This window comes from Aythya fuligula, chromosome 15 (genome assembly GCF_009819795.1).
Source record: "Aythya fuligula isolate bAytFul2 chromosome 15, bAytFul2.pri, whole genome shotgun sequence".
NCBI lineage: Eukaryota > Metazoa > Chordata > Aves > Anseriformes > Anatidae > Aythya > Aythya fuligula.
The window spans coordinates 11,058,418-11,085,471 of record NC_045573.1 but is presented as its reverse complement, the minus strand read 5'-3'; the positions used below and the strand labels follow the sequence as shown (position 1 = coordinate 11,085,471).

At 47.9% G+C, this 27,054-nt stretch overlaps 1 protein-coding gene across 2 annotated transcripts in view; it reads right to left on the bottom strand.

The window, feature by feature from the left end:
• The window catches only part of AXIN1 (axin 1), a 75,271-nt gene extending 48,723 nt beyond the window's left edge, over positions 1-26,548 (bottom strand). For both annotated transcript variants that reach the window (XM_032197956.1, XM_032197957.1), the window contains exon 1: positions 25,597-26,548. In XM_032197956.1, coding sequence (XP_032053847.1) covers positions 25,597-26,474 — 878 coding nt within the window. In that variant the 5' untranslated portion in view covers positions 26,475-26,548. The remainder of the gene's footprint in view (positions 1-25,596) is intronic.
• Between the last annotated feature and the right edge of the window lie 506 nt (positions 26,549-27,054).

Genomic DNA, 27,054 nt, shown 5'->3' with positions numbered 1-27,054 from the left:
GCCCAAGCAGGTATTACAAAAATGCCTCATTAGTTTAAAGGCTTCCTTCCCCTGAAGATAACAGGGCAAAACAACCTACAGTTTTGAAAAAAAAATGTTTTCTGCTCTTGTACTCATGTATCATGCTACCGATTACTGATCCTGAACTACCTCTGCAGAACTTAACCTGCCCTTTGCCCAGGGTAAATGGACTGATACACTTCTTTTTCCCTCTCTTTTTTTTAATTTATCTAGCATCCATCACCCAAATCTTATACTGAGTGCAGCATAATTCACTCTGCTGGAGATTACTCCATGGTACTTTTCACAAGTGAATCTTGTATTTAATATTTGTGATGTTAGTCTGGAGAAAGGAGAAGCTATTATCCTCAAGTATTAAAAGCTAACTGCAATGCTGAAATAGACAAAATTTTCTCAGAATTTGGATGCTTAATTTGAAATGCTCTGGGCCTAATAATCAGCATTTTTGTAAGACTTCAGCCATACATGTGCATGCTCAGCACGTCTGAGCTGGGGTCTTAAGCTGAGCATAGAAAAACTACAGCATGTGCTGCAGGGATGATCCTAGGGAGATTTGACTTACAGGATGTCTCTGGCAGAAACCAGCAGGGAAACACCTGGGTTTTTCTGCTTGTATCTTCTGCCTCTTTCTGCTTTTTAGTGATGGCAAGAGGGAATGCAGATGCCTGGTACACCTTCCTTCCTACCTGCTCTCTGTTTCTTCCCCCAGCACCACTATCCATCCCATGCACTGAACTAAGCAAGAAACCAAAAGAAAAAGAGTCACTGATCACAAGCATCAACAAGTAGCTACAAAAGTAGAAACAGCTATGAAATTCCCCGTGACAGCACCATCAGTCTTACAGCATCTGTGTCTTCAAGGAGCATTCCCAGCATGTCTCTCCTGGTTAGTTTTATGGGTTCAGTAATACGGTTAAGATCACAGCCCTCAGAGGCAAACAAGGTTTCTCTCCTCTACCCTGCAATTCATTTGCACACAAGATATTTCCACCCTGTTATCAAAATTGGCTGAGATTAACAGGTTAAAACTCCTTATGATACGGACAAAGTGAAAGGCATGCAGACCAAGCATACCAGGTAAGCAGTGTTTCCCTCCTACATAACAGGGTTGAGCTAAGGCTGAACCCTTAGCTACAGCACCTGAAAGCTCCTGGGAGCATCAGAAAACTCCCTCCTGGTTTCAACACCCCCTGCAGCCTCCTCCCTTGGGAGCTCCCCGGATCACCTGCTTGCTGCTGGAGGATCTCACTCTCCTTACCTCCTCCCCTTTCTTTGCCCCAAATGCCTTTTTTTTTTTTTTTTTTTTTTTTTTTTTTCCCCCAGAGTGCATTTTCTAGAGGATTAGAGAAGAGAGCTGGCTCACCTAAAGATGAGCACCCAGGACTCCAAAATTAGGAGCAGCAGCAACAGGAATTGCAGTTTTCAGCCTCCGAAGTCTGAGCCACTATTATCTCTGAGTGAATGTGCTTCTCAGAGAATCTGGCTGCCAAACTGTAACCATCTACGGCAGAACTTGTGCAATTTTCAGAAGCTTACAGTTTAGCCAGATTTGGGTGGATTCTCACATGGACAGCAAAAGGTACGTTCAAACTGCCACCACCAATCCCATCCCCAGCAATCTGCTTGCCAAATGATACACCCCTGCTTCAAAGCAGGAAAGTTGGAAGGTTATCAATGGAAAGTAAATTGTCAGACTCTGACATGAGCAAAACAATGTAATTTCCTCCCCCTCTGTTTTTGCTGAAATTTGCCAAAATAAGTCAGCCTTAGGCAGAATCTCAGTGTGGAAGAATACCAAACAACCCAGTCTGATAAAGATATGAGCAACTACAACAAAGCTTTATATAATGGGAAATGTTAGGCAACCATGCCTGCAGCCATCGCCGCCAGCTCCGCCTGTATAGTAAGGGAGCAATATTTTAACATCGCTATTAACCCCCCCACAAAACTACCAGCAAGCCTGCAACGTGATTCATAATACCCTTGGCATAAATTTTGATCGCAAAGTTGATGAAAGCAGCCGGCCCCAAACCTGTGTGCGAAAAACGCAGATGAATTAAACAAAACGTGCAGGAGCTTGTGACATCAATGTCTGAGCCTGTGCCCTTGCGTTTACAGCTGTGAGACTCCCTTGCATGACATGATGCGACAGCAGAGAGGCTTGGCTTCGACTTCTGCTGACAGTACCTTGTCACATCCAGGGCAAGAGAACAATACTTGCCAGTGGTTCTTATTATAGGCCTGATCTTTCTGAACTATGTATACATCCACGATGCACAATTCACGCCTTGAATAAGTGAGCAAATAGATAGTCATCTGCTTTGCGTGTGAGCGCTTGCTAACACAGCAACTGCTCAATGCTCATCATCTTCTCTGCTCAAGACAATAACAGATGTCTGGCACGCTGAAGACATGCGTTTGTCGCACAGCTTTAAGCAAATACTAAATGAATTTATCAGTTCCACTGCTGGTGACTTACAGGCCCTCCACGTGCAGGATCACAGCTGCTTACCTGCCTGGGGAGTCGCCTGCTGGAGGGGCAGGCTCTCTTACCGCAGCGTTTGACCTCTGGATCTTCAACTCCACAACTCCTCTCTGTTGCACCACTGGAAGTCTACCTTGGCCCAGGAGGGGGATCAGAATAATTAATCAGGCTGCTTCTCCAGCAGCAAGAAAGCGGCGTTCCCAAGCAACTAGTTCTTGATAAAACCTGCCTAATACCCGCCAGGGTTTTTTCTCTGGGAAAAGTTAAGGAATTGGTTGGGACAAAGAAATACCTGCACATGTCCTTGACTGCAGCCAACCCTAGAAGATCAGGAGGCTGTGCCTGTCAGGGGCAGCTGCCCCTGAGATCAGGGAAAAGAATCTTCATTTACTGATGGAAAAGCAGGGGTATGTAAAAGCATTTTAGGGATTTTATTATGTATTACTGCAAACAGAGGAGATGCAGGGCCATGACAGCTCCCAGGACCCCGGTCAGGAAGACTCAGGCCTCATTTTTGGGAAGAATGCCAGTGCTGAGGAAGACTTCTGCAGAGGGACAAACCTCTGGACATCGAACTTTACTGAAAACATGGTAAGAAACCAGACAGGGAATATAGCCCCTGAAAGGCATCTGAGAGAGGAGATGTCTCTGTCAGTGATGAGGAGGACCAGGACACCAGGTTTGTGATCCAAACAGCAGGGGAGGAGTGAAGTGACTTCTTTTCAGGGGAAAGTTGATACTGGCTGGGAAATTCAAAGAATCCCTTGTCTCTCACTCTCTTGACTACTGAAGAATGAATTTGCTGCAAAAGGATGGGTTGGGGATAATCAGACCCTCCAGATCTTTTCTGATCCTGATCAATGCCACTTTCTGAAGGGAGCAGCACCAATAGAACAAGGCCACCCACCCGGCAGAAAGTCAGCCATGGGGAGCTGGAGGAACAGGGGTTCAAACAGAAGTCTAAAACATGTGGAACATTTAGTTCTAGAGCAAGAAAAGATTTTGACCCAGTTTCAGATTTTAGGTCCATCTCCTAAACAAAAGCAGCTGAAGTTTAAATGAGCCAATTCTGCAGACCATTACGCTGCTGTTACACAATTCCTTCTAATCCCTGAAGTGGGGAGGATGTGCCAATGCCAACCCAGGCACATCTTTGTCATTTCAGCTGGACTTCCAGCCTTTCCTCTGAAGATTTCCTTCTGTTAAACCATTCCTGATGAATGCCAAACACTAAAAATCTCCCCAAATATTTATTGTAATTTCTCCGGCTACACTACCACAAGTGCCTAAATTCCCCTTCTCGGCCAGAGAGCTATCTAGACCAGAGGTCTCCAAATCTTGCAGCCTCATAAACATTACAAAGGCTCATGAGCCCCTACGAGCAGCAAGGGAGAGATTGTTCGTGCCACAAAAGGAACAAAAATGACCAGCCATCCCCTGCTGGCTATTCTCCTCCCCTGAGAACTTGGTCTAATCCCCTCCACCCTGCAGCCCCTAAAAGACAATGTGCCAAGGAAGGGGAGCAACTGCTGTGCATACTGATTCCCCCCTCTCGGCATTGGTTCCTGGAGGATCACTGCCAGCCAGCTGCAGGAGCAGCTCCCTCTGCGCGGCCGTGCCAAAGCAGAAGGCTTTTCATCCCTTTTCATCCCTTCCTCTCGCAGACTGCCCAAAGAAACCACCAGGCTGGTTGTACCTCTCCCAGGTTCAGGTGTCAGCAGAGCTCTTCCCACCACCTCTCTGCATCTCCAAAAGCCCGGCAGACAGAAGGGACGTGGAGCAGACGCAGCTCCTGCAGCCGAGCCAGCCACGGAGGCAACTCGCGCTCATCCAAACATCTGGGGGAGAAGGCAGAGGATGCAGCGCTAGGAGCACGTTTACGCTTCTCTCCCAACACTGAATTTGCCAACGCAGCACCCTTTGGGTGACGAGGTACACAAGCTCGTTGACAAGCCATGCGGGGAGCAAGAGCTCACAGCACCAAGAGAAAGGAGGGAGGCAAGCCAGGAACACCGGGTTACGGCAGCGCTCAAAGCCACTCCTGCGCACTCAGGCCCACAGTGCCAGGGTCAGCCCTGGAAGCGCTGCCGTCTCTAAAAGAAGCCACAATTGAGAAGGTAACATTATAAACCTATAAAATGCGGTTTTACTGCTGCTGACTAGCTGGGACACGCAGAACATGTGTTGCAGGGAACATTGCATGATTTTATTAGCAAGCACAAAGCCATTCATGCGGAGTGGCCCAAATGGGGTGGGCTGAATTAAGAGAACAATAGCAGTTCATCAGATGGCCCTTCCTTTCACATGTGTCTTCAACCTACCATGCTAACAAATACTTAACGCAGCTTGGAAGTGTATTTTCATCTGAAGAGCCTCACGTTATTAACACGTTAGATTAAAATCAAAATAATTGACGATGTAACATGCTCCTGATGCTGTTCATTAAATGACTAAATCGAAAACAGCAGCAGCCAGCCAGCCTCCTCCTCTTTTTGGAAACTCACTCGCGATCAAGTGACTATTTGCCTGGTTTAGCCCGAGCCAGCGCTCTGCAGCTCTGCTGAAGCTAAGCTGGATGGTCCTGCAGCACGACGCGCTGCCTCGCTGCCCAGGCGTGAGTCATGGGAGAGCTGTGGACCCCTTGGGCTGGTCAGGGGAAGATGTGCTGAGATCCAGACCAATCCGAAAGGAAACAAACACGTTGCGTCAGAGCTTAATGCTAACCACGTTTCAAATTTGATCACGGATTCCAGTTCCCCAAATAACAAAACAATAGACACCAAAGAGGAAAAGTGGAAACTGCTGCTTGGGGAAACTTGCCACAACACGCTGGCTGGAAGTGCACTGGGACATAAATCCTGCTCCAGCAGGGCTGGGGCTCAGCGCTCCAAGGGCTCAGCGAGGCAGCCTGCTTTAAAGCAAAGGCTGCCTGCTGCTCTGCCTGCTTCCGTCCCCGTTTCATTTCCAGCACTCCTTGCAGCGTCCAGCTGATGCACAAGATTTACACTGCTCAGTTACCACGGGCAAGAGAGATGGGAATAGATGAGCAGAAGAGACGGCACGGCACGGAGATGGGCGCAGGGAGCCCAGGGCTTGGAAGGACAAACTTGGAAAGCCACACAGCAGGCTATGGTTCGGAAAGTCCTTCCTGCAATGGGTTCCTGCAGCATCTTTAGGATTTAGAGTTGCCCCTGTCTTATTTCATGACATTTTTCAAGAATTTGCTTTCAAAACAGTTGGGTAGGTGAGCGGAGATGACACTGCTTTAGATGTCACACAAGGAACAGCCTGCGTACTGGCTGGAATTACAGATTTGCCATGGGACACCAGTACAAACGATAAAGCAGCAGAGCCCTGATTTAACCTTTGTCAAAGAATTCCTAATCTCCTCCAAGATTAGACTTTTGTTCTTCTTAACTGCCAGCCAGACAAACACCACCTAGACTGCAGGGGGGAAGCCAGGCCCACAAACACAAATTAATTACATCAGCTGTAATTCACACCTCTGCCTGCTTTTGAAGCAACCCGCTAAGTGCTTTTGCATAAGAGAGTTGGGGAAAAAACCAGCAGTGTATCAAACTGAAACACAGATTTCTGTAATATCCCCGTGGGTGATTTCACACAGATGCAGTTGTTTCAGTGCTGCTCTGTGTTTATCACCTCATCGAGTCCAAGAGGACCCCTCCAGGACCTGCCATGCCAGGAACACAATGGCCATAAAGCGAGCTCAGGCAATCACTTCACCAACCCGCAGTCCAGTCCCCTTTTCACGCAGAGGATCGGGCAGAGGAACTTCGCAGCAGCTGCAGATGGACAGGGCAAGCCGTGCCAAAGGGATGCTGAAACATAACTAAGGAAGACACCATTCCTCAAGGGCTGCAAAATCCCGTATCAACATATGGGATTCATATCACAACATATCCCCTCCGCAAGCTGGGGGGGGGGGGGGCTTCCAAACAGCACCGCCATGCAAACAATTAACGAGAAGTGTTTTAGCTCAGGCAACCTTTGCAGCATGACCTTGAGCCAAGCAACGTGACGCTGCCTGCAAATCTCCGGAGAGAGAACTCGGCATCGCCGCCCTGACCAGCGGTGGCAGGCTGTGGGTAGGACAGCACCAGGGGCCGGCGCTGTTGTTCCCACAGGTTAGCACCCCAGAAATTTTTAAAGATTCAGTCAGTCCCATGCTGATGCTGCACAGCTTCCAAGGGAGAAAGACAAACCCGTGTTCCTATAAAGGAAAAGAAATGGCAGAGTGGCTCCATTTGCTCTGATAGGAGAACCCCATCACATTTACAGCAACTGTGTCGAGGAGCAGGCTCAGATGTCCTGTATCTGATCTGGACCCCAAATCAACTGCAAAAGTGGCACCCAAAGGGATGCTCCAGTTATCTCCCCACCTCCTTCCTGCTCCTTCCCCTCCGCTGCTACAACCCAGACAACTAAAGATAGGAGAAGAACACGGGCAGCTTAATGATGGATGGGTGAAACCTTTCAATGTATCAGATTATCACTACCCGGAGGCTGATGAGGGAGATAGCGGCCCAAAGCTCATCCTGCTGGAATGGCATGTCAGCAATGCCGGTGGCTTTCTGCTTCCCCACCAGCCAGCGGGGTGGCAGGGGACAGGATGGGCGCACGACTCGGCCCTCCCGACTTCCCTACCTACCCCAGAGCCTGCAAAAATTTCCAGCCGTTTCTGCAGGTTGAGTATTCCTGACAGCTTCCTGACACACGCTGTACAAGAATTTCCAAACCAACTAGAAAATGAAAAAAAAAAAAAAAGAAAAACTCTCTGGACTAATTGCTTGAGATAAAACTACCACTTATCTCCCAAGCGATTACACCTGACCCTTTGGTGCACGGCAGTTCTCCTGTGAATAAAAACATCAGCTATTTACCCAGGGTGGGATATTCATGAGGACCTGTAGGTGTGTCAAGACAAGGTCAGTAAGGAGAGGTTTTTTTTTTTTTTTGGCCAACAGATACAGCTTGGAAAAACAAGCAAGAAGCAAGCCTTCGGGCCCTCAGATTACACGCCTGGTCTGCAAGAGAAGCAACAAACTGCAAGTCAAACACAGGCTGAGAACAACTGCTCCAAGTCAAATATATTAATCAATTAGATAATTGGAGTGAAAAAAGCTGATCGGTGCCCCCAAAGCGGATGTTAGAGGTTATCAGGAAGAGATGTGGTAAAGCTACCAAAGACAGTTGTCCTCCACGAAATACAGAGGTTACGGGGTGGTGAAGTTTTAGGACACGTCAGCCAGTACCCGTCCTTCCTCGAATGCAGGATTTTTAGGAGCAGCTCCCAGGCCCATCTTCAGGGGCACATTCTAGACCTCCACCAGGAAATGAGAGCTGAAAGGCCCTAGACAGAGCTGGTGGTTTGTGCAAAACCAGACAAATTCACCTGCCAATAACTGGTTATTTCTGCCCTCTGACCAAAAAGCTCCCTGCATCGGGGCGCACATGTTGCATTTCACACATGGATCCTACAGCAGCAAGCCCGTGCAATGACAGCAATCACCTCCGTGCAGAACCTGCCTCTCAAACCCTGAGACCATCGCAGTTATAACAACACTACGGCTACTACTGAAGGCCAAAATCTTTCTTTGCATAGACTGGAAAGAATCCCAGCAATTTCAATGACAGGAATCTCCCTGCCTGCCTGCAATCTCCTGCAGATTTTCGAAGCAGTTCCTCGACGCTGCCTAATTCCAGCTCAATATTCCGCACAAGCGAGTTATTTCAAACATTTTCAGCCCATGTTGTTGTGTGCCAAGGTAGAGTTGGGTGTGAAGAAAGGATTCATTTAGTTAACTCTGTTTTACTCAGCAAGTGGAACAAATTTCATCACCCCCTACAAGTCCATTATGTATTCTATTTATACCACAAACATTTGGTGCACAATTCAGGAACAGCAGGAACAGGTGATGTAATGCACTGTACAAACAACATTCTATTCATACAGTGGGAAAATAAAGTGCATTCTCTTGGTTTCTTTGATCACACTTAAAACAATCAGATTAGAAGTCACAGATAACCCAATACACACTGGAGATGAAAGGGCTCTGGAGAAATAAATCACCCAAAGTTAGATATTAAGCAAGATTTCTCTCTCAACAATCAACTTATCTGTGGATAGAGGAGGAATGACCATGTGGTTTCAAAATCCTGCCAGGCATTTTATTTATTTTTATAATACCATAAAGCTACTCCACCCACTTTTTCAGAATGAACGTTGCATTACACAACACATCAAAGAGACTTTATGGCCTAAATTAAGCAATAAAATAGTTGAGATTGTGTGTTATGCTGAAAATTGGCTGGCTTCTTGTGCCTGGTGAGACGGGAGGTGAACACCACATGTTTCCAGAGCACCTGAAGAAAGCTTGGGGTGGAATGGCCTGAGGTATCAAAGCGTGTGGCACTTGCATTTAACAAACCAACATCATGTCTGAGGCCTCCAGTGCTTGCTGGGACCCCCTCCTGCCCTGGAGATGGCATTAATGCACAGAAATCTGTCATAAGGCACGGGATGTGGGCACTGGCATGAAACGCTGCCACACCAATGGGATATGGCATCCTTCATGCTCATGGTCTTTAAGGACTGATTTGCAGAGAAATCTCTGTGTTGGAGGCTGGGGGCTGTAAGGATGTGGTTCACCTCACCTTCAGCAGCAAGAAAAGGATAATCCGTGGGAGACAGCAGTTAGTAGGGCTGCTGCTCCTGCACGCTGCGCTGCCGGCTCCTCGCCCAGCCCTGCCCGCCCGCTGGCTCCTCCGCTTCCCTGGCTGACACAGACAGGGGAGAAACGAGGGCTTGGGGCATCATGACAGGAGAAAGCTGGTGGCCACATCGCTTTGCAGCAAGGCTGAGTTTCCAGGAGCAGCTCTGGAGGTGCGAGGAATGACACCGTGCAACAACACGGGCAGCTTCTGCGTGCTGGCGTGTGCCAGTCCTGCCCCCACCGCTCTCTAACTAAAAACAAGGTTAAAAAAAATAAATAATTTGGGCCCTATCATGCTTTTCTGTGGCCTGACTCATAAGCGTTTGATCTCCCAAGGCTGGCAAGAGGTGTTGGAGCCTGCCCCACGGAGCCCCCAGCCAAGCAGCAGCAGGGACGAGCCAGGCTTGAGCCGCTCCTCGCATCGGTCAATGCGGCCACTGTTGGGCGTGCTGACTCACCGCCTTCCCCGAGAGCTGTTCGACACCCGTCCTCTGTCAAACCAGCAAAAATAAAGCTTAAATCATTCTATGTTTGCGGAGAGTTAGCGTAGCAAAAAGAGGGTTTTTGTTTTAAGGTTTTGTTTTGAGGTGGTTCCTCAAGGTAAACTTTTTCAGGCGGCAGAATTCGGCCACATGCTTCTGTGGGAGACTCTCCAAGCGGCTCCTGCTTTTAATTCATGCTCTAAAGACACAACGAGGACGATATTTAAACCTACAGACTGCATTTAAGGGAAACACACACACACGAAAAAATGTTCTGGAAACCCTCAGGTATGGGAGCGGAGCCATTCATGAGGCAGCCTGGCTTGGCACAGTGTCTCCCAGGGATTCAGACGGGAATGAGAGGGCTTTTAATTTCCAATTTTCGCCTCTCTTACGTGGGACTTGGAATCCCAGACCGGCTGTGTCAATCCACACCACATCTCACCCCACAGATCCCCAGAGCTGTGCCTGGCCTCAGCACAGCTCAGGTGTAGATGAGGAGGTGACAGCACCCAACCTGACACTTCTGTTACTGCTGCTGAAAAAAACAAAACCCACACGGAATGACAGCAAGGAAGTCCACAATAACATTTAAGTTCAATTAAGTAATAATTTTAATGTCCCATGAAGGACCGACAGCACCCTCCTTCAGCTGGAGAAGGACGAGGCCAGGGAGAGGTGAGGCTCCAGGCAGGCCTCAGAGGAACACCGACCCGGTTTGGCCCAGGGCAGCAGCACACCAGGCATAAAAACCCACTTCCCTTGTGGAGACCAGGCTAAGACACGCTTTTGGGCCTCAAAAACTCCCAGTTTGGCCTGCTCTAGCCTGCCTACCCACCCTACGTCCAGGCACCACCCCACATCAGTAACAATGGCAATTCTCTCTCTCTGTCAACTTCCTCCAAGGTGCTAAGTTTTAATTAACTGATTTTTCCACAGTATTTAGGAATGCCAGGAAGCTCCAGCGTATCTTCTGATCAACTGCATTTAAGCAGTTAATTACTATTCAGCCCTACTCTTCCTCAAGCTTCATGTGCTATGTCAGAATGAAGAGCTACCAGGACCCTGCCACGACGGCAGCTGTTTGATGCGTAAGCATTTTAGGGAAGAACAAGTCAGTCTTCTGCACAAGCCATAAATACTGTATGTAAGGTTTCTAGATTCTTTGAAGGCCTCCAGAACTTTGTAGGAGACGGGGCTCGTTACGAACAGGTCACCTGATGCAATTAGGAGTTATGGTGGAGTCTCCAAACTTATCTCAATCAGACACTCTTGATTTCCTGTTTGCGGCATTGACAAATAAAAAGCTCTACATTACGGGTAATTACACTTCACAGAGGACAACAATTAAGAAGTAGCCAACTGCATTTTATAAGCCTGGGATAATCAAAAGCTTCCTCAAATATCTAGAGTCGCAATAAGCATTTAGAAACGGTAACTCCCAACAAATTGCAGGTAATTTAGAGTAATTTCCACAGATGACATATTCCCTATCTACGCTTAAAACCTTCAAACTCAGTTCTGAAAAATACTGCCCGAGTTCCTGGAATGTATCACTGCTGATTTCTAAAAATAGCCTGCTGCCCATTCCCACCTCCGCTGGCTTTGGAGGCGAGATTCCTAACCTTTGGTTGCCATACTGCACGGAGAAACGCGCTCCCAGGAGCGGAGATTTTACATCGGCTATCAAAAAAAGATATGGGCGGATCCTCACGCAAATTGCAAATCGAAACAACAACAAAAATTCCGCTCCTGTTGCTGTTATTTGAAAATAGGCTCTATTTCAGTGCTACATCATTTGAAATAAGCCTTGAAGTTTTTAAAGGAGCAGTCACCTGCTTTGTTTGTAACCCAATACAGCAGCTCCCACGCAGTCAACGCACAAGAACCATGATCAAACAACAAATTAAAGACCATTATACGAAGGAAAGAAAACATGCCTTTCTCATTTTTAAAGCTTAACCTTTTAGACGGGAGATTTAAAAGGACCCCTAGAGGAGCAGAGGCTGACATGGCTATCATCTAGCAAAGATGATTGTTACAGCATGGCCGTTTCATTTCTCACTTTCAGTGCAAGTTTTTTTTGGGGGGGAAAAGAACTCCTTTTCCTTGTTCACGTGGCGTGGGTTGCTGGAATTACCTCTGAGCAGAGCTCTCACAGTGTTTCATGACTCTTTCCAATGAAGGCTCCCTGTCTCCAGCTGCCAGTGCCATTACTGCAGCTGTGTAAGGAGATGCAGTTCTGCAGGGCTCAGGGTTGCACAGAAGCTGATGAAGTCCATAAGACATGCATGTGACAGACAAGGATCTGCTTGGCAGTTATTTTAGAACTAAAATCACACAAGTGTTGGCTGGAAGGGACCTCTGGAGGACTTGAGTAGTCCAACCTCCTGCATGAACCAGGACTGCTGTCAACACCAGGTAAGGTGTCCAGGGCCAATATACTCACCGAGAGCCTGCCTATTTTAAGAGATCTGGTGAGAGAAGTAAAATTATAATCAACTGTGGTGAGATATTGGAACTGCCTTTTCTGATCCTGCATTGCAAGCACCAATGGAAGAGCAAGGAGGGAGGATTAACGCAAGGAAAGCCAACAATATGCTTGAAAGAGAACGTGACGAGCTTCACCACGCTTCTCTCCAAGAAATGACACACACCTGGGTCGTCCACATGGGAAGCTGGAGGCAGCAAGAACAGCAAAGAGCTATCAAGGCACTCCTCTGGGATTCAGAGGGCACTTGGATCTGAAACAGCTCCTGATAGCTCACGTGGCCAACAGGACTCCACCAAATCCGTGTGGCAACGTCCCCCCTTTCCTACCATGTCCCCCACTCCTCATGCCGGAGTGTTTTAGGGTCAGTTTACAGCTGACCCTAAAATGGGTGGAAAATTTGTTTTCAGACTATTTTAGCCACAATTATGTTGGCAACAATACGATTAGAAAGAGATCTCTCTACTGTACTCACAGACTGCTCTACTTGTCCTCCGTGCCCAGGGCTGAGTACGCTGATGGTCCAAATGCTGCTCACACTCAGCTACCGCTCAGGACTGAATGCAGTCCCATTTGAGAAGCTTGCTGGTTTTATTAACTTGCTAACTATACAAGTTAAGTGATTTCAATGTTTGCTCTTACAATCCTGATTTTACCTAATTGGCGTATCAATGTTTGGTATTTAATTTTAAAATGAAAACTACTTACAAATTTCAAGTTTTAAATGAAGCACATTTTTCTTCCCTTTTAATTGCTTGCTGTGGCTTGGCAACACCTTTGTGGACAATAGGTGTTCCTGCCACTACTGTCCCATCTGGAACAAGAGGTTTGGCTTCAGTCCCACCCTCTTTCCTCAGCTCAGGCTTCCAGGATGATTTCCAAAGCTGGGAAATGAGAGGATTATCCTACTCCATACCACCTGAGGCAATGCACTACACCCAAGTCCACAGCCCAAGATGGGCTACCTGGGAGGGTTTCTGGCAGCACCGGTGCCAAGCCACAGACAGCAATTAACAAGGAAAAAGGGTTGCTTGTAGCTTGACTGCCGGCGATGTGGTTGATGGCTCGACACAGAAGAACCAACACGGGGTGAGAAAGAGAGCAGTCCTTTCAGAGCTGACTCAGGGCATCACCATCAGGGACCAAAACTCAGATGACCTTGCTGAGTCTGAGCAACTGCTGACTCTCAAATGCATCTTACTTCTGGGGAGGCAAATTCAGCTGTAGGAGGCATCTACCCTTCTGAGCACGTGGAAGACCTGCGGGAAAGCAAGGCCAGCATCTCCCCTGTACAAGTGATGGAATACCAGCTCACCCACTGCAGCTCCAACGAGCCACGTCACCCGGCCTGGGAGTGCCAAACACAAGGCAACGATATTTGTGAGGGATAGCAGGCTCCCCTGGACAGGAGCTCAAGCACTGCATCAAGGAAGGAAAATATATCAAGATGGGGCCAGCTGGCTTCTCTGCCAAGACTGCTGCAGGATTGGAAAAGCCTCCTTGAGCTCCTGACTACAACTGCAGATGTGGGCAGCAAGACTTAGCAGGAACAGGGCTGGAACAAGCCCTGCTGCTCCTGCAGTTCCTGCCTTCCTCTGATCTGCTCACAAGAAGCGTGATGGAGCAGCGGAGCTCGACCCAGCGCTGTCCAGACCAGAGAGGCAGCTTGTGACAGTGGTCCCAGGAGACCCTGCCGCTCCTAGCCCTGCTCCACTGGCCATGAGCACAGTGAAAGCTGCCTCATGCCTCTCGCTGGAGGAGAAACGCACCCCAGGCCTGACGAAACCACCAGGCGTTGCTCTGCGGTGACACCCAGTGCAGTTTAGGGTGATCTCAGGCACGCTGCCCTCCCCGGCCACGTGAGCAGGAGCCCTGCCCTGCACGGCTGCTTATCTGGGCCGGTGAGCTGGGCAGAGTGCTATGTTAGCACAAAAACAACCACCCCGAATGATTTTCAGCCACTTCGGCGCAGCGCTTTTCCAGCTGCCTGGCAAGCAGAGGAAGAGAAGCATTTGGAAAAGGCCTCTTGTATACCAGGGGGCTGAAAGTAAGACCAAGCTGTGCCCAGCTGGGCAGGTAGCACCAGCACCTGCAAGGCCATGCCAAGACAAGCACCGTGCCCTCCTCCACTCCTCGCACGGGTTCAGAAGGAAGCTGCCAGCCTGCTGCATCCTAGAGAGCACACAAAGCAACCCACAGACAGCAAATCTGCATGAAACAGTTATTAAAATGGTGCGAACCACGGCACCCTGCCTGTCCTAGTGGCAGCCACTGCTATGACTGGTTCGACCTCACCAGCTTCAGCTTTAAAGGCAGAAAGCCCGGCAGAGACAAAGGTGTGCTGGGTTTACCTTTGAAGGGATTTAGATCTGGAGCGCGCAACACCAACAAACTGCTGAGCCAGGCATTTACTCAGGTGCATAAACAGCACAGACAGCGAACGCCAGGCTTGCAGGAAATCTTCTCCAATGCTTAAGAATAAATTCAACTTGTTTTTAAATAATTACGGATGAATCATTCTAAAAAACTTCCTACATTTTATCTTCAGTTGCTGACACTGCTCATGCAGCTGTTTTCTTTTGTTTGTTTGTTTTGTTGTTTTGTTTTGCTTTTGCAATTACACATCTCTCTTTACTTGCACTCAGCAGAGTACTTCAGGCAGCAGAAAGCCCAGGTCCTAAACCACAGGCTCACATTTCCTTTTGGTGTTTGGGAATGACAGAACAGTTAACACAAAACCTAATTTATTTGAGGTGGGAGGGGGAAAGAGAGGCCACGAGTTAATTTCCCTTAGAAGCCGATGGTCCCCACCCAGAAACCTGCACACAAAAGAAGCCTACCTGCCTTTTAAACTGGTAGGTTAGGTCTGAGACCAGAGCTAAGGTTTGTCAACCATGACAAGCTAAGGCTTGTTTAACAGTCGACTGGAGGGTTGAAAAGTCTAATAAAACTAAAGGGCCTTCCATAACAAAGCTTCTGCCACTTAGGGAGAGCATTCACACCCTTCCAGTAGTTCTTTTTTCAAACACGCAAAGGTATTCGGAGTCTCTAAGTGAGCGAAGCCATCCTAAAACCCAGAAAATACCTCAAACCCTAAAGCTTCAGCCTGAAACGAAAGCTGCAAAAACTGAAACGAGCATTCAGGAACAAACTGCTAGCAGTGAGAGTAACCAACCACAGGAAGAGATAACAAAAATGCTGCATGACCTCCCATCACTTGGATGCCTTTCTAAAATAGACACTTCAGCCTGACCACAAGTGATTGTGCAAGAATCGCGCTGGGTGAAGCTGTATGACCTGTTATCTTGGGGATTACAAAAGGAAAGTTTTTTCCCATGCCCGTTTGGGAAGTTTCCTCTCTGCAGAAGGAGGCAAGCTCACGGATCAGCTTCAGCAGGCTCCTCTGGCCCCACCGGCCAGGACAGCGGGATGCTCTGCCAGGGGCTGGTTCCCCCAGCGGCCAGCACTCACACCGCCCCCAGGTCACATACTTTGCTGCATACGTCTCGAGGGGAAAACCACAATGCTATTTTACAACGTGACAAATCCTGCGCTCCAGCGACACATGCACACCCGTCTTTTGCTGCCTGTTTCCATCTCGTTTCAAGCCCATCTATTTTTTTTTTCCAGCACAGGCGCGCCTCGAAGAGGAGAGCGAGCCTTTTCAAAGTCCTTTTTCCCAAGGGAGGAAAACAAAGTCTCCCTGAACGTGCAGATGTTCAAAAGCACATTAAATGTAAATACTTCCACAACAAAGGAGGCAGCTTTTGCTTTTTCTTCTGCTGGCAGAGAGCAGGATCAAGCAACCACGGAATGAAGGGTGATGGTCTTAGTCCAGCGCTTGCAGATCAGCACAAGACACGCTGCGCACACCTGAGCTTGCCAGCGCTCCCAACGCCTTTGTTTAGTGGCTTTGCTCAAGAAGAAACATTTTTCATTTCCTACGGAATAAATGTTATGACAGTCACATGGACTGAATTAAAAGTACAAAGACAAGCCTTCTTAGCAAAAGACCTTAAGTTTTTATTAAAAAATAAAAAAATTAAAAAAAAAACACACAAAAAAGAACCATGCCCTGTGGAAACCCAGTGCGGGTATGACCATAAGGAGAGCAAGAAGGTTCCCAGGTCAGGTTTTACAATCTTTTGAAGCAGGAATGAAGCCTATGTCCGAAGGAGACATTTCATGATGCAGCCTGTACAGAGCTTCCTTTTCTTCACGCTGCCGCAAATGTTACAGTGCAAGATCTTGATGTCTCTGCTCGGGCACTCTTATTTATACACAATCAAGCCCTTGTGCAGGAGATCAAGGCTGTATTTCATTGATTTGACACGATAGTTAACCTGTGAACTTTGCTCCTGCTAATAGAATAATTTCTATTTGTTGATTCCTCTTTTGGGATCCTGGAGGGCAGCAGTCGCTTCGGCCCCGCATTCATTTGCATGTCTGGTGCCAAACAGTTCCAAGGCTTTTACGTGTGCCTTTTTTTGTGTGAGGCACATCCGAGATAACGGCAATCAAAGCCGGCAGCTACAGCAGGAGAGCGGGTTGCTGTGCCTCTCATCTCGGATCCTACCTGCCAGTTCCCAGGAACCCTTCTGAGGCGCTGCTGCTCCTGGCTCCGAGTTGCGCCTCTCCTATGAAAGCCCGGAGAGGTCCTCAGCTATCAGATGACCGATGCCACATGAATGCACGCGCGGGCCCCAGCTCCCAAAGCAACGCCTGGCCCAGGCTAGGAGCAGCGGCAGAACAAGGAAGCCACTCTTCCAGATAAACCTCGCCCAGTCTGAAAAGCTGATTGCCAGCCAAGAAAAAGACCAAAATTTATGATTCAAAAGGGTAAATCTGTTGAATGCTAAAGGCATGGTTAGCTCCAGTAGAGCTAAGACACTCTAAATGTGGCCTGCTGAAAAAAACCCACAAACAATTCCATCCCCTCTCACCTACTGCTCTCCTTCCCCCAGCGCTAGCAGTCATCTGAACACACCATGAGACAGAATGACAGGGTACTACACGCACAGAAACAAACAAACAAATGACAAGAACAACAAAAAAAACAGAAAATGGAGAGAGGGAGAGGTCTGAGACTCCCTCGGTCTGCGATGGGAGAGGAAAGATGTGGGGATAGGGGGTAGAAGGAAGAATAAAACCCAGCAGCTCCTGGTCATTAGCTCTGGAGTTAAGCCCAGGGACCAATACGAGGTCCCAGTGCTGACCATCTATCTCAGCAGGGTATTTCAAAGAGTTTTTTTCCTGCCTCTGCCTGCTTTTGATCAAAAGAAGTTGAACATATTCTAACAGCTGGTACTTTAAGGGTGAGCTGTATTTTGGGGGCCTTGGCACCAAACAACTCCAGATCTTACCAGAAAGTCTTACTCCAGAATCTTCAGAGTAAAGATCCAATCTCCACGTGGGTTTTACAGAATTTGGATACCCTGATTTAAAACCACAGTGGTTCTACTTAGATTCCTCACTGCCTTACAACAGAGAAGAACCAGGACAGCGAGTAACCACGGCTTTGCTTTTCCACACCAGCGTGACCTGGTACAATCTAATTCCCAAGCACAACTCCCAGAAAAGCAGCTCGCTGTGTTGCAAAGTGAAGGGGAATGAGAAGATCTTTGCCCCCAGCAGGGTCGGTCCCTACCGAGGTGCCCAGAGGCCGAGCAGGGAATCCAGAAGGGGCCGCATTGCCCTCCAACCAGCTCAGCAGCCCCCCAGCTTACAGGAGCACTTTGCCCCGCACAGTGCCCAGTAGCAAAGTCCAGGGACCAGATCACAGGAGGCATATGGTGCTTTTGGCAGCTACGTTTTCTCTAGAACTTAAAACGTTTTAAAATGCCATGAAACTGGCTGCACATGACTCCATCATCAAATTTCACTTGAAAGAGGCAGCAGAAAGATCTCTCCGTGTGCCGACTAAGGCACTGGGAACATCTCCTGGAGCGGCCGGAGCCCGAGCCCCACGCACACTGCGGAAAACAGCGAGCCTTGTGACAAACCCCTCGCCCCAGAGCAGCTCCCCACCATGGGACGGGGCGTCTGCAGGACGTTGGTCCTGTTTGGAAATGCGCTTCCAAGCGGAGCGGGCAGCACTCAGCGAATTACCGGCACCGGGATTGACGGCGCCAGACTCGTTTTGTATCTGAGAGCTCAAAAGCGTAGCGCTCCTCCGGTGCTGTCCGGCTTCTAAATTGCCGCCACTAAATAAACAACAGAGTTATGACAGGCCTCTGTCACGGAAGGGACTGAGAATGAGCCACTGCTGACACACGGCCTCACCCATGCGGAAATGGCCCCGAAACAGCCCTAAAAAGGCCCCAAAACACGGGCACTGCTGCGGCCTGGCCCAGCAAACGCCTCCCAGCCTGCAAGCACTGCCGCTGCCGGGGCTCTCCCCAAGTGTCACATCTTTTCAGGAAGATGCTCGGAATTACATTCACCAGCAATTTGACTTTTTAATCATTTCAATTACTGTGACTAAAACCCTTCAATCGGAACAAAACAGGGAAAAATCACCCCTCTCCTTCTGAAGCAGTCTGTCTAGCTTAACGGACCATGCCAAATCGTGGAGGTTCTTGCTTTTGTGGTCTTCACGTATTTCATTTAATGCAGATAATTAACCTCAGTTTCTAATTTCAAATCCTCCACGTGAGGAAGTGAAGTGACTGGATACATTCACTGACAGACGGAAAATTAAAATACTGCTACAGCTTCTCCAGGAGGCTCAGAAGGCAGGGCCTTGCAGAAGATCTTTCTTCTTTTACTTGGCCGATTAACTGTAATTTGCTTAATGGATTTGAGGATGAGCCTAATAATCCAATGATATTTCCAGGAACTGATTTAGGATATGAGCACCCCTGTTCTGAGACATCAAGCAGCAATTTTCCACACTACACACACAGTCACTTCCGAAACCAGATTTCTCTGCTGATTCTAATAAAACGAGGCTGATGTTTTATTTTAAATACCAGGGAACCGCACGACTGGCCTTGTGCTGGGCAGCCACTGGGCCATAACCCCTGGGAGCACTTTCTGAAGTGCCAAACACGCAGGGGTGGACGCGCTGGCAGCGTGCTCCAGCAGGCAGCTGCTGAAGGCAGCAGGCAGGGAGTGGAGTGCTCCTTGCTTGGCTCTTGGCAAGGTGCGCTCAGCTGGACAGGAACCGAAGCAAAACTGCAGAAACAAAAGGTTAAATGCCAGCAAGAATATTGCTACTGCAAATAGCTCCTAGGGCAGAGGGGTGGGCTGGTGCTGCACACCCAGGGATGGCAGTGGATGGAGCATCAGCAGGAACGTGGTATTTCCATCTTCCAGCTCCGCAGCACAACGAGGGAAAGCCGCAGCTCCAGCGGCCCCACACACTTGACTTTCCATCCTGCACACAGCGAGCTGGCCCCGGCTCGGGTATTCAAGAATTTTGGACATCCGTGGGGATGCCCATAGCCCCACCCTACCCTGAGGCCAGCGTGTGTCCCTCAGCACTCCCACCTCTTCTGCAGTCCTTTTCCCACCAAGCAAGCCTGGCCTAACAGGATTTCACAGTCTGTTCTGATTGTTAATAAATCCAGGATTATTAAAGAAAGGACTATAAATCCAGGACTATTACAGAGAACAGATCCAAGAGGCAGTCATTTTTAAAATGTCCAATAGTAACTAATTATTCAAGGGATTAGTCCATTATGGAGACAACAAAGGAACTCTTAAAACATAAAGCCAAGTTAAAGTTGAACTGCAGATCAAAACCAAGGTGCCCCACGTGGCCCACCTCCTGGGCACACTTCTCAGTTCTGGGATTGATTCATTTCTCATTCAGCTTTTTCGTACCCAATTCCTTCTGGACGGAGCAGAGCTTGAACCAGCCCGAGTTCCAACCTCATCCTCAAACTACAGCACTTCATGATTTGTGTCCTCATTGTAAGTACACATGAAAAGAGGAAAAAAAAATCTTTAAAAGAATTAAACTGCTTATAGAAGTTTGCTGCCTACAGTCTCTTGTGATTTCTGATCTCAGAGTTGGGTAGCAGGGGCTCTGGAGGCCTTTGGCTCAGCGGACAACCATTATCAGCGCTAGACCACGTGGGCCCTGTGCTGTCTAACCGAGCCATGATGCTCTCAAGGGTCGGAGATGCCCCCACCTCTGGCAACCTGTTTCTGGGCTTTGCCATGCTCCTCATGATGGTTTTTGTTCCTGATGTCCGACCTGATCTTCCCTGGTTGCAATCCATGCCTGCTACTGCTGCTGCTTCTATCATTTCCGACTACCAGGGAGAATTTGGCTCCCTGATATTTATAACCGCTGTAAACTGCTATTAAATCAACCCAGAGTACTCACACCTAGGCAGCTCTCTTCAGCCCTCCTTGTTGGCTCTACACCTCAGGAGCTCTCTGCTGGTTCCTCTCTTGTTTCTCAAAACCCATCTTTGATCTGTGGGATCCAACACTGGACCCAGTATACCCTGTAAGGCCTCACCAGCACCAGAAGGAGGGGGGGTAGCTCCCAGTGATCCTCCACTGATGTAGCCCTGAACCCCTTGATGGTGGCCATCTGTGAACACCAGGATAACCAAACCAGTCCCGAAGTGGTTCAGTATGATCACGGTAACTTCATCCTTTTAAAAGAAAAGATTTCTAACCCAAATAAAACTCAAGCACAAAATAAGGTAGCTGGAGGAGGGGTGAAAGTGCTATTAATTTAATAGAAGAGTGCTAAAAGCTAAACTGTCCTTGCAAAGAAGCCAACCTACTGATCCATAGCCAAACAACAAATGCACCACTTCTTCATCTTGATTTGTGTAGAGGCGAAGCTATGGGCACAAAAGGTATTCTCCTTCAAATAAAATCCATTTTAAAACTTGGCAAACGCCAGTACAAATACTTTACACTGTTAATGTAAGCATTTCCATGCAGAAATTTCATCAGCTTAACAATGTCTTTAAAAAAGCTGGCGTAACTTCTGTGCAAAAACACAATCCATCTCTGTCTCGTGTATCTTCCAGCTCTCTCAGTCACAAAGTCACCGCTCACTGCCACTAGCATCAGACCCTGCCATCCCTGGTAGAATCAGTAACTTCTCTCAAGAACGATGCAGAACCAAAACTATTCTTTCTACGACTTATTTGCTTTTCCATTTGGAAGTAGCCGCTGCTTTGCACATTGCTGTGGGCTGTAACAATTACAAGTTGTGTTACAGGCCCAGCAGTTTTAATCCAAACCAAAACACTAGCTAGGATTTCAGGTTGCACCAAATTACTGCCAGAAAGGCAGGGTCAAAACTGGAAAAAAAATAAATAAAAAAAAGTTGAGGAAATGTTAACGTAAAATATTTAAACATTCAACTTAACGTTAAAATTATTTGAAATGTCATGCAAATACTGCTCCTGCCATCACCCCTTGACTCCCACAGACCCAGCACAACCGAAGGAGCACCAGTGCCCCAAGGATGCAGCCATGCACCCGCAGCTTCAAGTCCTGAAGAAAAGAGGTGTAGAAGAAAAGAGGTGGCTTCCCTGGTAGGCTTGTCCCAAGCCACTGAAACTTAAATATGTTAAAAAACAGACACTCCTATCAATGTTTCCCAGGCTTGTCTTGTGCCCTGGCACAGAAAGGGCCCAGGCCCCGTGCTGTCACACTCACAGCTTTATTCAGCCAACCCCAAACTCTTCTTTCTGCCATCCTATATAGGTGTAATCTTTGCCAGCAGCTTTTTTCCAAGCAAACGGCCTCTCCTGGCGCTGCAGTAGCCTCGCTCAGAGGCACGTGTGCTGCTTCTGCCATTAAAAGCTGCGCCAGCAGGGCGCTAACGTGCACCTGAACTCGCCTGGACACAGACTTTTGCACCTCCAGTGTTCCACTCACTCGGCACAATTAGCACCAATTCCTTTTGAGTCAGAAGCGTGCAATTTAATGTTTAATTACGAATGAAGCAGCGAACCTCAAAATCAGGTCTGCCAGCTAAATTTCAGCTTCCTCCCGAGGCAGGCCAAACTCATGACCGTCGGCCTGTTTTGCACCCGAAGCAGCAGGGCTCCCACACCTCCCCTCAATCAGGCTCCGCTGCTGCTCTCGCACAGCCCCGCATTACTCACCAGGGTTAAGGCAAGTCTCAGGCTAGAGGCTGTCAGATCCCGCTAGAGCCTCCCTCAGCTGCTTAACTCACTCTCTGCGTGCCCCGTTACGAAGCACAGGCTGTCGGAGAGACAGTTCTGTCGGAAGAACCAAAACAAGGGGCAGAACCAACCCAAATCTGCAGCCTGGCTGTCCGAAGAAGGCAGAGCTACTCACACGTAACACCGTGAAAAGAAAGCAAAGGCAACCTCTGCGAGCGCTGCTCCCCACAGAGCTTTGGGACTGCAGGTTTCAGAAGCAGGAGTGGAAACCCTTCTGATGTAAAGCTAAAGAGAGGACAGAAGAAACCCATGCAGACAAAAGATGCAGCTGTGATGTGCCAGTTTGGCCACCATGTGCCAAATTCCCAGATTTTTAGGCTGTGTATATTTCACTGGAGTGCTTGAAAACCAGCCTGCAGGGCAGTTTTGAGGCACGGGTTTAATTTTTGCTCCTCGTATCTGAAAAACCCAGTCCCAGTGTGTCAGAAGAAGGTTAATGAAAGATTTAGCTGCGCTCACAACCATGTTAGTGTTGGTTTCGGAAGCTGTGAGTTAATGCCCAAGATCTTCGGGGGTTACCCTCTTTGAAGTTCACTGATCCATAACCAATGTCCAATTAATTTGCAGGAGCCTAACTATAATGACTATTGGCCTTTTCCTACGCGTACAAAAACACAGTGGGTAACAGTGATGCTTTTCGCTTCGGGATATTCTCCCAGACATGCACACTCGCACACCTTCCAAACACCCAACGCCGGCAGCGCGGTGTTGCCTGCACTTCGAGCAGCTTTCACTCGCACGAGCACACAAGCACCGCCTTAAGATTTATGAACTTTCTGCTGCAAAAAGTTTGGAGCTGTTTCAAGATGCTCATTTGCTAACAGAGAAACGCTTCTATTGCATTTGGTCAGATTCCTCTTTATTTAGTTTCTGTGGAAGCTGAGGAAGAGAAGTTAAATCTTGGGAAGATTAAATAGGCCTTCAGATATAATGCGAAACAGCTTATTTCAACATTCCCTCAAGAACAGAAATGAGAAATTCTTCCACACACATGCACAAAAACTGTGGAAATTCTCAAAATAAATTGGGACGCTGCCTTTCAAATGGTGTGTGCAGCTATCGCTTCTTGCTGCAAGCAGCTCCACCAGCTTCCAACGCACTTACTCACACAATAAAGTAAATAAAAACGCTTGCAGGATAAAGACGCTCCTGGTTAAAAAAGTCTGTTTCAGGCAGCTATTTCTATACAACATTCAGGAAGCAAGTTATTTCAACCACAGGGTCTAGCACAAAGATGAACAATCAACTCCTAAATTAGTATCTCAGCAGAGTTTTAGAAAAAAAAAAAATGCATCGACTACACCGTTCAGCAGCACCTTGCACAGTGACGCTCTGGACACTTCTGCAGGTGACTTACCAGCATTTAAAAAAAACAATCACTTATTTTCAGGTACTGACTCCAGGCTCAGAAATGACTCCTGCTCTGGTGAGAACAGTAAACACCTCCATGCCTCCTTACCCAACAGGTCAACGGAGTGTCTGTAGCCACAATGACAGGCTGTTGGACACAACAAATTAATAGCAATATATTTTTTCTGACCTCCATCCCCTAGGTAAAGGTTTATTTCACGTTGTTCAATCTGGTACGAAAATGCCCAAGACTGAGGAACTCCACTCCAAAATACTTCTATTCCATACCACATTTGTTAACCATTTTAAAATCTGGTATAGATATATTCAGGTAATGGGCAAACTGCGTTTTCTTCCTGAAGTTTGACCTGAGCAGTCCAGTATTCCAGGTAGGTTTTTGCTACCCACTCTAGAACACAAACTAAACACAACTCAAGTCAGTTATTTTCAATCTTAAAGCCATTATCACCTAAATAAAAAGATACTTAAATTGTGGGCTTTTCTAATCCTTCACTTAGGGTAAGTACCCAATCGCTCGTTGAAAACCCACTTTAACAAACATTCAGGGTTTTTATTAACTCCCCAGGAAAGTCCCAGGACCCTGGGATTTTGTTTTTCAGACTCCTGATTAAAACAGCAGGAGTTCACATGAATTCCCATTTTTTTCCCCGGAGTTTCACATGCAACATCCCCTCCTCAAAATCTGTAAGAAAACAGGAATCAAAATGAAAACATTTCACCATCTGAAACGCGCTGAGACCTTGCACAGGGCGGGATGCATTTCCAGCTGCCAGCCTAAAGGGACGGCTGAGGGAGATTAAACACAGAAATGCTTTTCATAAGACAGGCGGCTTTGAAGAGGACACTTCAGCTCCTTCATTTCGTAATCTTCACAAAGTGACAGATTTTAGCCTAAGCAGGTCTTAGAACAAGGAGATTTTATTTAAAAAAAAAAGTAGGAATGTGTTCTAGCTGCGTTCTGTTGATTCAGCAAGGGTTAGACACACACACACACTTATTGATCCCAGAGAACTCCCCGCTAAGTTAATTGTCTGGAATTTTTACTGAGCTCTCAGCAAGTTTCAAAATCCGTGTTGGCTGGAAGTGGGTGGGGGACCCAGCAAAAAAACACAGACTGCAGAACTGTGCAACTCCTCCAGAAAAACAAAACAAAACAAAAAAGCAATTATTTGGAGGGGAAAAAGCAATTATAAGAGGGGAAAAGCTGCAACATGGAACGATTTTAACTGGATTTGGCAACTCCTACTTTGATGCTGTTAGAATTTGCTATCAGAGATCTCGTGTGCAAAACTGTACCATTTTCAGGGAGCATTACAGACCCCAATTGACCCACAGAAATGTTACAAACACTAGGTTATTTCCTGCAAGCTTCCTGCAGCCTCTTGTTGTGGCTCATCACAATTTCCTTGTATATTTACAAGAAGTTTTACCACGAGCTTCACTTGTCTGCACTCCTGCAACTGAACGCCGACCTTGTGCCGCTGCAGGCTAACAGCCAACCTGAAACTGCAGCTCCCTCTACTCCCTCAGCGTGCACAGGGACTGCCCACAGCTCCCACCTACACCCAGACCACGTTCAGGAGCACTTTCTTGCAGCGAGGAACATGCTGCAGAGGTGATTCAGGGAGATTGGCCAGACACGACCCAAGACACCCTTAAAATAACTCGCATTGCATTCAAATACAGCCACATTCCAGCGCAACATCCATGTGATGCCATCCCATACCCGTGCTGATGCTCAGCCAGCCCCAAGCACTCCCAAACAAACGTCCTCCCTTTCTCAGCGCCTCCGAACTCACAGCAGCTCCCTCAGGGCAGCCCGGAGGCAGCACAGAGCACATACCTGAACTCCCTCCCCTCGCTGTACCGCCGTGTGGAGCTGGCACGTTGGGTGGCCGTCTCCAAAAGCAGCTTCTGGGTGAGCCTGCTCGAGGGGGCAGAGTCCCTGCTGGCCTCAGGCTCGGCGTCTTGGTCACATTTCCACTCCTCATCCTCATTCAGAGTAGGCAGATAACCAGGTAGCCCCTTACCTGTCCCAGACCCTGAGCTCGGATCGCTGTAAATTTTTGGACTTTCCCCACCTGTCCTTGTGTATTCCAAATAAATATCCGACTTAAGGAACAAAGGGTAGGTATTGTCTTCTATCATGCACTGAATCTCAGTTTGGGCCTGGTCAAACATATCAGGGTCAATCTGTAGTTTCACGACACAGTCTTTAATGAAACTTTTTGTGGCTGGTTTGATCTGCCGGGACACAATGCCATTGTTGTCGAGAATGTATTTTTTGTAAATGGCTTTTGCCAGTTTGAGTCTTTTTTCCTCATTGGACACGCATGGCTCCAGCTTCCTGAAGCCACTGCAGGCAAACCAGAAGTCCAGCAGATCCGCACAGTCCTCCTGTTTCAGGAAAGTCCTGAAGAGGTTGATACCATCTTGATCATCGAGCAAGGAGTGCAGCGACTCAGCCCACTTCAGGTAGGGTGGAGTTGGCGAAGCACTCCCCTCGGGCTCATATCCCAAATCCAAATCAGAGCGCCTCGGCGTTGCGGTGGACGTCTCATTTCTAACAACATCACTTTTGCTAGAGTAAAAACCGTGGCTAACTGGCCTTGGATCTGTGGACACGAGTTCACCCTCCTCACCAGGAACCGGCGGCCTTGGAGCATCTTCAGTGAAGCTTCCTCCAAGGTCCAGAGGGAAGCCTTTCCCCTGGATATTCATTTTTCTGGCGTTTGCTCACACAGGAACAAAGGAGGAAGAGCTGAGACCTCAGATCACCAATATCTGTAGTTCCACTGTGAACGAGTTTGTTCTGCTGAAACAGATGAGAAAGAAATATGTTAAGCACTGCAAACAAACACTCTAAGATTACAAGCTGCTGATACTGCTCTGCTCTGCATGATTACTGTACCGAATCCCCCTTCTCATCAGAATCAATGACAAAGTTCTCAGCAATTTCAGGGATCAGGATGAAACAGGTACTCTCTTCCTTCCTCCAAAAATGACAGAATATTCCAAAACTGTATCCAGCACCTGCCCCAACTGATAGCACTGGTGCTACAGTAACAGCCGCCAGTTTCACATTATAGGTGTTTCCTCAGGACCTGGGATCTGGCATTCACTGTGTCCAAGAGATTTACACTCAGGTGCCAAGCAGTAACAGCCCACAGGACAGGCACACGGCAGCTTCTGCACTGGGATCAACTTCTCTGCAAAGCCCACCTGGACAGCACGTGTCCCAAGGCACATCAAGGCAGTGTGTTTTTACCTGGATACCGGCCTAGGAAATTCTCATCCCTAA